General features: G+C 40.7%; 1 protein-coding gene across 1 annotated transcript; it reads left to right on the top strand.

Annotated features, from left to right (window-relative positions):
* Window positions 1-309: 309 nt before the first annotated feature.
* Window positions 310-10,202, top strand: CNEP1R1 (CTD nuclear envelope phosphatase 1 regulatory subunit 1). Its single transcript, XM_070760200.1, has 6 exons — window positions 310-496; window positions 1,195-1,266; window positions 2,533-2,606; window positions 4,977-5,086; window positions 6,173-6,227; window positions 8,350-10,202. The coding sequence occupies exons 1-6, from the start codon at window positions 472-474 to the stop codon at window positions 8,389-8,391; spliced, it is 378 nt and encodes a 125-aa protein (XP_070616301.1). The 5' UTR covers window positions 310-471; the 3' UTR covers window positions 8,392-10,202.
* The last annotated feature ends 4,105 nt before the right edge of the window (window positions 10,203-14,307 follow it).

The raw sequence follows: 14,307 nt of genomic DNA, 5'->3' as shown, positions 1-14,307 counted from the left end.
AGGAAGGAGGGAGGGAAAGGAAAGAAAGAAGGAGTATGAGAGAAAGAAGAAGCAGAGAAAAAGAGAGAGAGGAAGGAAAGAGAGAGCGAAGAAGGAATGAAAGAAAAGAGAAAGTTTGTTAAAATTTGTCGAATATCCCTAAACACTTGGAGGACATCTAGAACCAAGGAGGGGGGGGGGGTAGGAAAAAGCGTGGAGCTGCGCGTGCGCAATTCCTCTTTGCCCGTCCCTTCAGCCGTTCTCCAGCTTCTTGCCCACAAGGAGGTGGGGCCAATGACCCAAAGGTTTGTTGGTGGAAGGGCGGAGTCTGAGCGAAGCCTGCCCAATGGGACTCTCCGATGATATGAGGGCGGTGAAGGAAGTTCGAAAGTTTACGTCGCGGGGTAGAGCGCCGGAGGAGGGAAGCTCCCGGCTTTGCGAGGTTGTGGGCGGCTGTTCTCGGAACTGTCTCGTCCCCTTTCATCCAAAGCGATGAATTCGCTGGAACAAGCGGAAGGTAAAGGCGGGGGAGGATGGGTCCTCATGTCCTCGCTTAGTTCCAGGGTTGGTCTGGGTCGTTATCATCCGTCCCGAACCTCAAGGCTCTCCCGCCTCCCCCAACCTGGCACCCTCCTGGTCTGCTCAACTGTCATTCTCTCGCTCTCTAATCTATCATCTATCATGTATTATCTATACTGTACATTCATATCTATCTATCTATTTATCTTTCTATCTATCTATCTATCTATCTATCTATCTATCTATCTATCCCTCAAAAATCTATCATCACTACCTCTCTCTCTCCCTTCTCGCTCTCCATCTCTATAATCTCTATCACTTTCTCTAATAGCTGTCGGTCTGTCTTGACTATCATCTGTCTATCATGTGTCTGTCGTTTATCATCTCTATCTATCTTGTCTATCATTTATCTGTCTACTATCTATCTGTCATCTATCTCTGTCTATCTGCCTATCTATCTATTCTCTAATATCCATCATCTATCTATATGTTATCCAGATGTTATCTATCTATCTATCTATCTATCTATCTATCTATCTATCTATCTATCATCTACCCAACCACCCATCCATCCTATCTACCTATCTATCATCCATCCATCCATCATATCTATCTATCATCCACCTCACTCACTCTCTCTCTCTAAATCTAAATTCTAAAGCAGGCTTTATCCAGTTCTCCCCTCTCGTTTTTTAGATCTCAAGGCATTTGAAAGAAGGCTAACTGAATACATAGCTTGTTTACAACCAGCTACTGGACGCTGGAGAAGTAAGTGACGGGCCTGCCTCCCAATTATTAAATGTTTGGTCAAATTGTTGCTATCTGTGTCTTTAAGAAACTCATTTGGAAAAGCTAGGTGATAGAAATCTGCATGATTCAGTAAAGTATATTATAATGACTGTGCTTGAAATTTACAATAAGGGAACACTCAAATAACACATCCCAGATCTGAATGAATGAAATAATTCTCACTGAATACTTTGTTCTATACAAAGTTGAATGTGCACAATAGCATGTGGAATTGATTGTCGCTTCCTGAATGGACAGTTTGATTTCACAGAAGTTTGATTTTCTTGGAGTTATATTGTGTTGTTTAAGTGTTCCCTTTATTTTTTTTGAGCAGTGTAGTTAGAAACCCAGATCTGGTCATGGGGTTCTTTACAAATTTCACAATTTAAGAGTGTAAATTTCACAATTTAAGAGTGGGGAAAATGAATCCTCAATCTGAGTATTGTATTGGCAGTTCTGTGTTAGCAAATACTTCAGAAGAAAAGGATTTAGGGGTAGTGATTTCTGACAGTCTCAAAATGGGTGAACAGTGCAGTCAGGCGGTAGGGAAAGGAAGTAGGATGCTTGGCTGCATAGCTAGAGGTATAACAAGCAGGAAGAGGGAGATTATGATCCCATTATATAGAGCGCTGGTGAGACCACATTTGGAATACTGTGTTCAGTTCTGGAGACCTCACCTACAAAAAGATATTGACAAAATTGAACGGGTCCAAAGACGGGCTACAAGAATGGTGGAAGGTCTTAAGCATAAAACGTATCGGGAAAGACTTAATGAACTCAATCTGTATAGTCTGGAGGACAGAAGAAAAAGGGGGGACATGATTGAAACATTTAAATATATTAAAGGGTCAAATAAGGTCCAGGAGGGAAGTGTTTTTAATAGGGAAGTGAACACAAGAACAAGGGGACACAATCTGAAGTTAGCTGGGAGAAAGATCAAAAGCAACATGAGAAAATATTATTTTACTGAAATAGATCCTTGGAATAAACTTCCAGCAGACGTGGTAGATAAATCCACAGTAACTGAATTTAAACATGCCTGGGATAAACATATATCCATCCTAAGATAAAATACAGAAAATAGTATAAGGGCAGACTAGATGGACTATGAGGTCTTTTTCTGCCGTCAGACTTCTATGTTTCTATGTAATCGGCAGAGTCCATTGTGGGTATTACATTATTATGGTTTGTTCCCAATGTATTGAATGTAACAATGACATTTTCGTCCTTTCGATTTTCCTCCAGTAATTCTTATAGTGGTATCAGTCTGTACAGCCACTGGTGCTTGGAACTGGTTAATAGATCCCGAAACACAGAAGGTGGGTGAAGTTCTGGCATTTTTTTTTTAAAAAAATTGCCCTGTAGGTTCATGTAATATATTTAGGATATTTTAGCAAGTATTGTAGGATGTCTGGAAAATTGCTATGTTTCTCACTCTAACAATATCAAAGAGGTGTCATTATTACCATCAACGTAACACTTTCATGTCTCCAAATAGAATCTTAATGCACATTCTACAAGCATGTCTTAGAACAACATGTCTATTTGTGATTGCATCATAATTCGGGGGTTTTAGATTAGATTTCAAAAGCGAAGAACTAGACTCTGCTTCCCTTCCAAAAAAAGAAAAAATCTGATTGCTAGTCCCTATACTTGTGATTAGATTAGATTAGATTTATTGGATTTATATGCCGCCCCTCTCCGCAGACTCGGGGCGGCTCACAACAATGGTAAAAAAACAGTACATAGTAACAAATCTAATATTTAGCAATCTAAATTATAGTTTTAGGTTAAAAAGTCCAAAAAAAGAAACCCCAATATATAAAAAACAAGTACACAATCAAATCATACACAAAAACTACATGGGCAAGGGGGAGATGTTTCAGTTCCCCCATGCCTGACAGCAGAGGTGGGTTTTAAGGAGTTTACAAAAGGCAAGGAGGGTGGGGGCAATCCTAATCTCTGGGGGGAGCTGGTTCCAGGGGGTCGGAGCCACCACAGAGAAGGCTCTTCCCCTAGGTCCCGCCAGACGACATTGTTTAGTCGACGGGACCCGGAGAAGGCCAACTCTGTGGGACCTAACCGGTCGCTGGGATTCATGCGGCAGAAGGCGGTCTCGCAGATATCCTGGTCCGATGCCATGTAGGGCTTTATAGGTCATAACCAATGTGATGGTGAACCTATGGCACCTGTGCGCATGCGAGCCATTGCCCCAGTTCAGCTCTGATGCGAATGCACGTCCTGCCATCCAGGTGGTGTTTGGGTCCCTGCTGCGCATCCGCAGGGGTAGGATGCACATGCATGTACGGTGGCAGGGTGCATGTGGTTAGTGCGCATGAATGCGCTGATGGCGGGACGCATGCACAGAGGCCACACATGCATCGCATTTTGGGGGTTCAGGCGTGCTTTGGGCACTCAGGCCAGAAAAGGTTAGCCATCACTTCAGGGGAAGAGCCTTTTCTGTGGCGGCCCTGGCCCTCTGGAACCAGCTCCCCCCAGAGATTAGAATTGCCCCTGCCCTCCTTGCCTTTCATAAGCTACTTAAAACCCACCTCTGTCATCAGGCATGGGGGAATTGAGATCCTCTTTCCCCCTAGGCCCTTACAATTCTATGCATGGTATGTTTGTATGTATGTTTGGTTTTTATATTAATGGGTTTTTAATCGTTTTAGTATTGGATTACTATTGTACACTGTTTTATTGTTGCTGTTAGCCACCCCGAGTCTCCGGAGAGGGGTGGCATACAAATCCAATAAATAAATAAATGCCTTAGTAGCAGAGAAAAATTAGAAATTAGGATTATTGCTTTTTTGCTGAGAATTTGCTTAGAACAGTGATTTTCAACCTTTTTTGAGCCGCGGCACATTTTTTACATTTACAAAATCCTGGGACACACCACCAACCAAAATGACACCTTAAGACACTCTCCTCACTTTTTCCATCCCTGTCTCCTCTCCACCCTTGTGTGTGTGTGTGTGTGTGTATACACACTCTTGAACCATTTCCAAAAACAGGTAAGGGCTGGGTTTTTCTCTCTCTTATTCTTTGGGTGCTTTTTATCATATGCTTTAAATCAAGAGTCACTTCTCCCTCTCTTTTGTTTCTCTCTCTTTCTTCTCATTTTCTGTCTCAATCATTTTCTCATTTCTCTTTTTTCCTCCCCTTTTTGCTCATTTCTCTCTCTCTCTCCCCCTTCCTCTCCTTTTCTGTCTCTCTCTCTTGCCTTCTTTCTCTCTCACTCTTGCTTTCTCTTTCTTTCTCTCTTTTCTCTCTCTCTCTCTTGCTTTCTCTCTCTTTCTCTCTTTTCTCTCTCACTCTTGCTTTCTCTTTCTTTCTTTCTCTCTTTTCTCTCTCTCTCTTGCTTTCTCTCTCTTTCTCTCTCTCTTGCTTTCTTTCTCTCTTTTTCTCTCTTTCTTTCTCTTTCTCACTCTCACTCTCTCAACAAAAAGTTGCGAGACCGGAACCTGAGCTTCCTTCTTTGCGGCACACCTGACCATGTCTCGCGGCACACTAGTGTGCCACGGCACACTGGTTGAAAAACACTGGCTTAGAAGATAATGGAAAGTGCAGTAGAGATTTTCACTTCCTTACAGTTTTTAGTGGGTTCCGTTTTTCAGTTTTGTGTTTACTCATCCGATGTAAGAGTGCTTTTAAAAATAAAAATAACAAGTTGTTTGATTCTCTCCTAGGTGTCTTTTTTCACATCTTTATGGAACCATCCATTCTTCACCATTAGCTGTATTACATTAATCGGTTTATTTTTTGCTGGAATACATAAAAGGGTAGTGGCGCCCTCAATGTATCCTTTCCCAAGGGTTTTATGCAGGTGCCCGGTGAAAATGGGCAAAGCACAGCTGTTTAATAGAGTGAATCCTCGACTTATAACAGTTTGTTTAATGACCGTTCAAAGTTACGACGGCACTGGGGGGAAAAATGACTTATGATCGTTTTTCACACTTATTGCCTCTCCAGTCTCCCCACGATCATGTGATCAAAATCCAAATGCTTGGTAGCAGACTCATATTTAAACTTTAAGCCTGATGGACTTCAACCCCCCAAATTCCCCAGCCAAGAGTCAACACTGGAGACCCCTGATTTAAAGTGTAAGAAGCTCTTAACTCTAGCATAAGTTTTGTCCCAGATTAAAACTTTCCTCTCTTAAAAACTTAAAAAGCCACAAGGAAAGGAGAATATAATTTGTGTCCTTTCTGGATATAGAAAGGCAGTAGAATCAAGATAGATAGATAGAGAGATAGATTAGGTAGATTAGGTAGATAGATAGACAGACGGTAGGTAGGTAGGTAGGTAGGTAGGTAGGTAGGTAGATAGATAGATAGATAGATAGATAGATAGACGATAGATAGATAGATGATAGATAGATAGATAGATAGATAGATAGATAGATAGATAGATAGATAGATAGATAGGATAGACAGATGGTCGGTCGGTAGGTAGGTAGGTAGGTAGATAGATAGATAGATAGATAGATAGATAGATAGATAGATGATAGATAGATAGATAGATAGATAGATAGATAGATGAGAGAGAGAGAGAGAGAGAGATAGACGATAGATAGATAGATAGATAGATAGATAGATAGATAGATAGATAGATAGATAGATAGAGTGGGTGGAGCTCCATTTTCGCTACCCTACTGCATTCACACACACCCCTTCTGGGCAGTAGCCCACCCCTGTATAGATCTATACATCCTGTCCGTCCCCCCCCCAAATAAGTCATCCCCTTATAAAGAACCCTATCGGGCTTTTGAGTGCATGGCAATAAGGCCAATCCTTATTCCAGAGTTGAAAAAATATATATAAGGCAGTGTCTTAGCAGGCCCATTGACTATGGAGAAAACATGTTTCTTTGACAACCTCTTCAGCATAGCTGCTCGATGTCGAACTGTTTTGGCAGAATACAACATGTCGTGTGATGATGTAAGTAACTCGGTTTTTCCTTGGATAACAATGTTGAGTTTTGACACTGGAAATGAGGCAGCTGTAGTGTAGTTTACTTTATTGTCACTGCACCTCGTACAATGAAATTAAATGCCACCTTCAGTGTTCGTTGTACATAAAAAATAACAAAAGCACAGATCCTTCACATTCTACACAACTGAATTCAAAAAAGAACTATTATTGCATTAATACTGTAGAATTCAATATAGTTACTGCCCTGGGATAGAAGCTGTTTTTCAGCCTATTTGTCCTTGTTTTTATCATCCTGTACCGTCTGCCAGATGGTAACAGTTTAAAAAAAATAAGGTGCCCAGGATGAGATGGATCTTTAATGATGTTTTGGTCTATAAAGCAATAGGGGCTATAAAGGGGGCTACCTTTGAAAAGTGTTCGGAAACTTCAGATCGTGCAGAATGCAGCTGCGAGAGCAATCATGGGCTTCCCTAGGTATGCCCATGTCACACCAACGCTCCGCAGTCTGCATTGGTTGCTGATCGGTTTCCGGTCACAATTCAAAGTGTTGGTTATGACCTATAAAGCCCTTCATGGCATAAGACCAGAATATTTCTGGGACCGCCTTCTGCCGCATGAATCCCAGCGACCAGTTAGGTCCCACAGAGTGGGCCTTCTCCGGGTCCCGTCGACTAAACAATGCCGTCTGGCGGGACCCAGGGGAAGAGCCTTCTCTGTGGCGGCCCCGACCCTCTGGAACCAACTCCCCCCAGATATCAGAGTTGCCCCCACCCTCCTTGCCTTTCGTAAGCTCCTTAAAACCCACCTCTGTCGTCAGGCATGGAGGAATTGAAATATCCTCTCCCCCTAGGCTTATAAAATTTATGCACGGTACGTCTATGTGTATTATTGTTTTTTTAAAATAAGGGTTTTTTAAATTAACTTAAGTATTAGATTTGTTCATATTGTTTCACTATTGTTGTTAGCCGCCCCGAGTCTACAGAGAGGGGCGGCATATAAATCTAGTAAATAAATAAATAATACGGTAGAATTCAATATAGTTACTGCCCTGGGATAGAAGCTGTTTTTCAGCCTATTTGTCCTTGTTTTTAATCGTCCTGTACCATCTGCCAGATGGTAACAGTTTAAAAAAATAAGGTGCCCAGTATGAAATGGATCTTTTAAGGATGTTTTGGCCTATAAAGCAGCAGGAGCTATAAAGCTCTTCCAAAGAGGGGAAAGGGCAACCAATGATCCTCTGGGCAATGACATTAACCCTCTGGAGTGCTGTCCGATCAGTCATTGTGCAATTGGCAGTGGTATACAGTGGTACCTCTACTTAAGGACTTAATTTGTTCCATGACCAGCTTCCTAAGCTGAAAAGTTCTTAAGTAGAAACATTTTTTCCCATAGGAATCAATGTAAAATCAAATAATGCGTGCAAACTCATTAGGAAAGAAATAAAAGCTCGGAATTTGGGTGGGAGGAGGAGGAGGAAGAAGAGGAGGAGGACAGTCGCTGCTGAAGGTGTGGTGAATAAAAAAAAATCTAAAACTTTAAGGCTTAAAAAAAAAGAGGGACTCTGAGGAGGCGAGGAGGAGCACACGCCTCCCATACACCCGGCGCGAGGCTGCCTCCCATACACTGCGCCAGAGAGAGAAATGGCAGGAAACTGTCCGGGCCTTTGTGCTGCTCTCAAATTCCCCTGGAAATTTTTCCGGGCTCGGGTTCTTAAGTAAAAAATGGTTCTTGAGAAGAGGCAAAAAAAAATCTTGAACACCCGGTTCTTATCTAGAAAAGTTCTTAAGTAGAGACGTTCTTAAGTAGAGGTACCACTGTACAGGTGCAGCAAGTTAAAATACGTTCTATAGCAGTGTTTCCCAACCTTGGCAACTTGAAGATATTTGGACTTCAACTCCCAGAATTCCCCAGCCAGCGAATGCTGGCTGGGGAATACTGGGAGTTGAAGTCCAAATATCTTCAAGTTGCCAAGGTTGGGAAACACTGCTCTATAGTGCAACAGTAGAAGATCACCAACAGTTCTTCATTCAATTGTTGTTTCCTGAGAAGTCTCAGGTAGTATAATCTCTGCTGGGCCTTATCTTTACCATTTAAGGCTGGTCCTTATTGTTGTTTCTCCCATACACAGACTGGAAAATTAATCCTGAAACCTCGGCTCCACGTCCAATAACCCGTAGCTTTCGTGAAGAGGATCGCGGAATTACACGCACCGTTTCGTTTCTTCACTACAACGAGGCCAAAAGGGGACCGAGAAACAGGTTTTTGTCTTCAACCTTTGATGGAAGAAGGCGAGTGAAACATCTGGGTCTCCCCATCTTTTCTGCCCAGACTCAATTTCTCCTAGGACAGTATTACTGTTTCCTCATCTCTAGTGGCGAGGGGGTCCCAAGGCAGCCCCTCCTGAGACTTCTCTGCATTTACAATACGCATGTGATTGTAAATAGAAAACGGCTACAGTGTTTGTACTGCCACGGTGAGGTTTTTTTAAAAATCGGTGCGTGTGTTCGTAGATTACAAGCCCTTCACTCTTTTCCACATCTGCCATCCTTATTTGTTGGAAGGTCACATCCAGAGGTCAGCGTGGTTTATTCAACGGATGAATGGGTCGACCCATTAATGTTTCATTGCAGTTGGGTCCTTTCTTTCTGACAGCAGCAACCTCAGTTGCCTGAAACTTATCAGCCCAACGTTTTAGAATGACGTCCAGGTAATTTTGAATGAGCTGCTTCCCGCAACTCTGCAGGTAATGTACGGTGTAAAAGTTGGTTTCCTTCCTGGCTCTTGTATGGACCCTAGAGAGGCTCGAGAGTCACATTTTTGCATTGTCTTGCTAATAATTATAAAATGTTTGGCCTCCACACGTTGAAGAAAACAGAGGGGGGAAAACGACGGAAGACCACACATAAATGCCTGGTCAGGATCAAGAAACGAATGTTTTTAGTCCTAATCTTTTTACTTTGTACAGTTTTTGATCTCCTTTGTTATCCACAGCTTGCTGTTTTCCACTCTTCTTCTCCCAAATTGTCCTTTTTTTCTCTCTCTGCCTAAAAAAAACAACAACAGTGTATTGGATTTGAAATTGACAAAATTGAAATTGAATAATAGTATTGCTGGACGCGATGCAATGTTCTTTATATTACTTGACGAAAAGAAGTGCCAGAAATGTTAACCGAACCGTTTTGCTGCTCTCTAGGGTTTTGTTTTAGCCCAACTGACCTAACAAAATTAGGGTGTGGGCTTGTAGCCTTGTATTGGGCACCCACAACATCCAAACTTATCTTGATGGGTGGCTAGGTTTTTCTGTGTTTGCAGTAGCCATCTGCAGAACCATTTCTACACTGCAAATGTGACTCCATGCTAGAAGTAGAAACAGCATGATGGAAAGCATACTAGATGCTCCCAAACCATAGTGCTTGGTGTTGATCATGGTTTAATTTAGCAGAAGTACTGGAGACATGAAGCTTTCACTCTGATGTTGGAAGTGGTCTCTTTCACCAAAAATACCTGCTTAAGGAAAAGGTTTTGTACCCACGTCAGATTCTAGATTGCTTTAGTGACTCCAGTGTTTCTCCATCCAGAAAATTTCTTAAACTCTTTTTTTACAAACTATTTTAATTACCCTTGTTACACGAAAGTGTTAAGATAATAATAATAAAAACGGCTGTTACCCACAGTGTGTCTTTTAAAATACCAACCCAGGAATTTAATTTTAAATCCATGCGCCTTTTTAAAAGTGTACATGCTATTTTAATAAGTGCATTGCTCTCTTAAGACGCAGCTGAGATCAAAAGGATCCTCCTCACCATGCAAGAATTTATAGGGGAAGAAATCTTTTGGATTTAGTAATAATGCACATCAAAGTCTGGTTTTTCTTCTTTTGGTCTTGAAGTGTCTTCTCTGTTCCGTACATTACCGTGGTTTTTAAGCAGTTGTACATTTTTGTAGGAATTGCCTTTTAAATAAATATTTTATTGTTTGAACAAGTGTGTTTGTTGGAAGTAAAACCTCTGCAAATCCTAATTTCTGAAAAACTGCAAACAACAGTTGTTTTCTGCAATAGAAAATTGACCCAGCCAATGATTGGGTCACCATAATAGTTCTACAAGTAGCTGTGCTGCATGAATTTATAGCAAAAAATCTTAAAAGTAGAGCACATTGATTTATACATTTTCCTATTTGTTGTAAATTGACATAATCAGGAATAGCATGTTAGCACCTTACCCAACCGATACACTTTATAAAATTGGCGATCATTGTCACCAAAGAATAATCTCTTTCTTAATTTAAGACTTAATTACAGACTTGATTAATATCTTACCTGACGAAAAGCAATCCTTGACTTACAACAATTCATTCAGTGACCATTCGAAGTTAAAATGTCATGACTGTTTTTCACAGTTATGATCATTGTAGCATCTTCGTGGCCACGTGATAAGAATCATTTTTATGGAAGAAGTAAAATACACAGCTATTTCCAGAGAAATTGTATAAGGAACCCTTTGTATAGGGAAATGATAAAAGAAAAATATTACTTGGAAATATCATAGAAGCACTAATGTACCCAAATAGACTTAATTGGGGAGATATTGCACAATACAAAGATATTCTAACAGATAAGGGAGAATTGAAATCTACTCAAGAATTGGAGAAACAAGGAATAAAGGTGGACTGGTACTGGTATATGATAATGATAGTTAATATATATGATAGTTGAAAACAAGCTACAGATTAAAGAAAACAAAATTGCTGTTCTCCAGTGATATGTATATTAAGTGTATGAGTTTGTATGTATGGGTGTGTGGGGGGGGCGGGGGTTGTATACACACACACACATACAGTATCATTGGGGAACAGCAATCATTTATTTATTTTATTTATTTGTTGTTTGTTTGATTGATTGATTGATTGATTGATTGATTGATTAATTTTTATGCCGCCCTTCTCCTTAGACTCAGGGCGGCTTACAGCATGTTAGCAATAGCACTTTTTAACAGAGCCAGCCTATGGCCCCCACAATCCAGGTCCTCATTTTACCCACCTCAGAAGGATGGAAGGCTTAGTCAACCTTGAGCCTGTGATGAGATTTGAACCGCTGACCTACAGATCTACAGTCAGCTTTAGTGGCCTGCAGTACTGCACTTTACCTGCTGCGCCACCTTGGCTCTTGCTCCCCAGTGATATATACACGGCTCAGAAAAATAAAGGGAACACTCCAAGAACACATCCTATATCTGAATGAATGAAATATTCTCATTGAATACTTTGTTCGTTACAAAGTTGAATGTGCTGACAACATGTGAAATTTGATTGTCAATCAATGTTGCTTCCTAAGTGGACAGTTTGATTTCACAGAAGTTTGATTTACTTGGAGTTGTATTGTGTTGTTTAAGTGTTCACTTTATTTTTTTGAGCAGTATATATATGCACTTGGGAACTGTTTTAAAATCTAACAAATCATTACCGCTTATCGACTTAAGGCAAAATTTTGCTGGGATTGAATGAAAATTAGCAATCTGCCGCACGAATCCCAGCGACCGATAAGATCCCACAGATTTGGGCTTCTCCGGGTCCTGTCGACTAAACAATGTTGTCTGGCAGGCCCCAGGGAAAGAGCCTTCTCCATGGCGGCCCCGGCTTTCTGGATTCAACTCCCCCCAGAGATCAGAATTGCCCCCACCCTCCTTGCTACTGAAGACCCACCTATGTCGTCAGGCATGGGTTAATTAAAATACCCCTGAGCTTATATTCTTTATGTATGGTATGATTGTGTTGCATGGTTTTAATAATGGGTTTTTAGATGTCTTTTAATATATTGGATTTGTCACATTGTTGTTTTTAAGTCGCTCCAAGTCTCCGGAGAGGGGCGTTATACAAATCTAATAAATAAATAAAATAAATAAAAAATCTAGTGGCTCTAAAATAATATGTATTGGATGTACATCCGCCTGTTAAATTTCCAATAAACGTCAGCGGTGGAAGTGGTTTCCTCTATCAGCCCTCCCTGCTCCCCCCTTCCGGTCTCACGGACTAGTCTGGACCTGTCTGGACCTATTTAACCTATGAGAAAAAAAGGATCCTTTCCATTAAATAGATTACTTTAGACCGCATAGCAGCTTTCTACTCTGAACTGAGCTCAGACAACCTACTGACGAGGAGGATTTCAATAGTAACTCTATGGATTTTGTGGAAGATGAAACTCAACCGAGATGAGATACTGGAGAGCTTGGAGGAAAATTTGGCGGGCATTCATATCTATAATGGAGACATATTTCATCTATACTCTTAGCCTCCGATCCAATGGACTGCTCACCACAATTGGGTATGAAAGACATTGTTTTATCATTTTAGGCAAGATTCACTTGCATTTCTTATCCAAGGGTTAAATATTATACAATAGAAATGTGTGTCTGATTCTGGGCACCTCTACCTTATGTATTTTAATATAATGTTGAATATAGGTGGGTCCTTAATCTTTCATGATTTCAGAAAATGGTTGAAATGCAGAGTTTACAAAATACAGTAGGTTAAAAAGAAGGCCTTCCTATAATTAGGCGGAAGAATTTGGTGGGATTTCTCACGAAATGTAGAATGATTATTTAAAAAAATCTTCGTAGCTGACTTCACGGTTTTAAGAAATCTGCCCTCTTGCTATTAACTCAAGGAGAAAACTACATTTAAAACCCAACGCAAACCAAAGGTGGCTTTGATTACAGCTAACCTGTGAGTAGGGGGAAAAAAATCTAAACAGAATTTATAATTTGTGTTAAAAATTGTTGACAACTGGAATGTATTAACTTTTTTTTTTTTTAAATCCCACTAAATAAGTCACGTGACTGAGCTTTTTTCAAAGCATCTTATAGTGATTTAGCAATGAAGGGAAATCTTTCTCAATTTACAATTCTCAAAATTGTTTAGAAGTTAGGGGTCTTTGGTGATAGTGAGAACAATGAGCCAGTGGAACAGAGGTTGCCTTCAGAAGAATAGAATAGAAGTTTATTGGCCAAGTGTGATTGGACACACAAGCAATTTGTCTTGGTGCATATGTTCTCAGTGTACATAAAAGAAAATATACGTTGGTAAAGAATCATAAGGTACAACACAATGATAGTCTGGGTACAAATAAGCAATATTAGGAACCAGTATTGTAAGGATACAAGCAACAAAGTTAGTCATACAGCCATTTGTGGGAGGAGATGGGTGATGGGAATGATGAGAAGATTAATAGTAGTGCAAACTTGGTAAATAGTTTGAGAGTGTTGTGGAAGTTATTTGTTTAGCACAGTGATGGCAGAAGTTGTGGGAGCTTCATCATTGGAGGTTTTTAAGAATAGACTTGTCTATTTAGACAGTCGCTTGTCTGAAATGGTTAAGGAACTGATGCTTGAGTAGGGGGCTGGACTAGATTATCTCCAAGGTCCTCTACCCCAGTGATTTTCAACCTTTTTTGAGCCGCGGCACATTTTTTACATTTTAAAATCCTGGGGCACACCACCAACCAAAAGGACAAAAAATGACACCCTCCTCTCTTTTTTCATTCGTCTCCTCCCTAACCTTGTGTGTGTATACACACCCTTGAACCATTTCCAAAAACAGGTGAGGGCTGGGGGGGTTTCTCTCTTATTCTTTGGGTGCTTTTTATCATATGCTTTATCAAGAGTCACTTCTCTCTTTTTTGTTTCTCTTTCCTCTCATTCTCTGTCTCAATCATTTTTCCTCCCCTTTTTTGCTCATTTCTTTCTCCCTTCCTCTTCTTCTCTCTCTTTCTCTTGCTTTCTCTCTCTCTCACTCTTGCTTTCTCTCTCTCTCTTGCTTTCTCTCTCTCTCTCTTGCTTTATCTCTCTCTCACTCTTACTTTCTCTCTGTTTCTCTCTTTCCTTTCTCTCTCTTGCTTTCTCTCTCTCACACTCTCTTTCTCTCTCTCTTGCTTTCTTTCTTTCTTTCTTTCTTTCTTTCTCTCTCTCTTTCTCCTTCTTCGCGGCACACCTGACCATGTTTCGCGGCACACTAGTGTGCCACGGCACACTGGTTGAAAAACACTGCTCTACCCTACCCTACCCTGATTCTATTCTATTATTCTATTTTACTC

The sequence above is a fragment of the Erythrolamprus reginae genome, chromosome 9 (assembly GCF_031021105.1).
Source record: "Erythrolamprus reginae isolate rEryReg1 chromosome 9, rEryReg1.hap1, whole genome shotgun sequence".
NCBI classification, from domain to species: Eukaryota; Metazoa; Chordata; class Lepidosauria; order Squamata; family Dipsadidae; genus Erythrolamprus; species Erythrolamprus reginae.
This window is presented reverse-complemented; position numbering and strand designations above follow the sequence as displayed.

Bases quoted from the DNA above. Each gene is read 5' to 3' on its own strand.
- CNEP1R1 (XM_070760200.1), top strand. From the start codon at position 472: ATGAATTCGCTGGAACAAGCGGAAG. The intron at 1,267-2,532 runs GTAAGTGACGGG...ATTTTCCTCCAG, and splicing joins AGCTACTGGACGCTGGAGAA to TAATTCTTATAGTGGTATCA. The intron at 2,607-4,976 runs GTGGGTGAAGTT...ATTCTCTCCTAG, and splicing joins TAGATCCCGAAACACAGAAG to GTGTCTTTTTTCACATCTTT.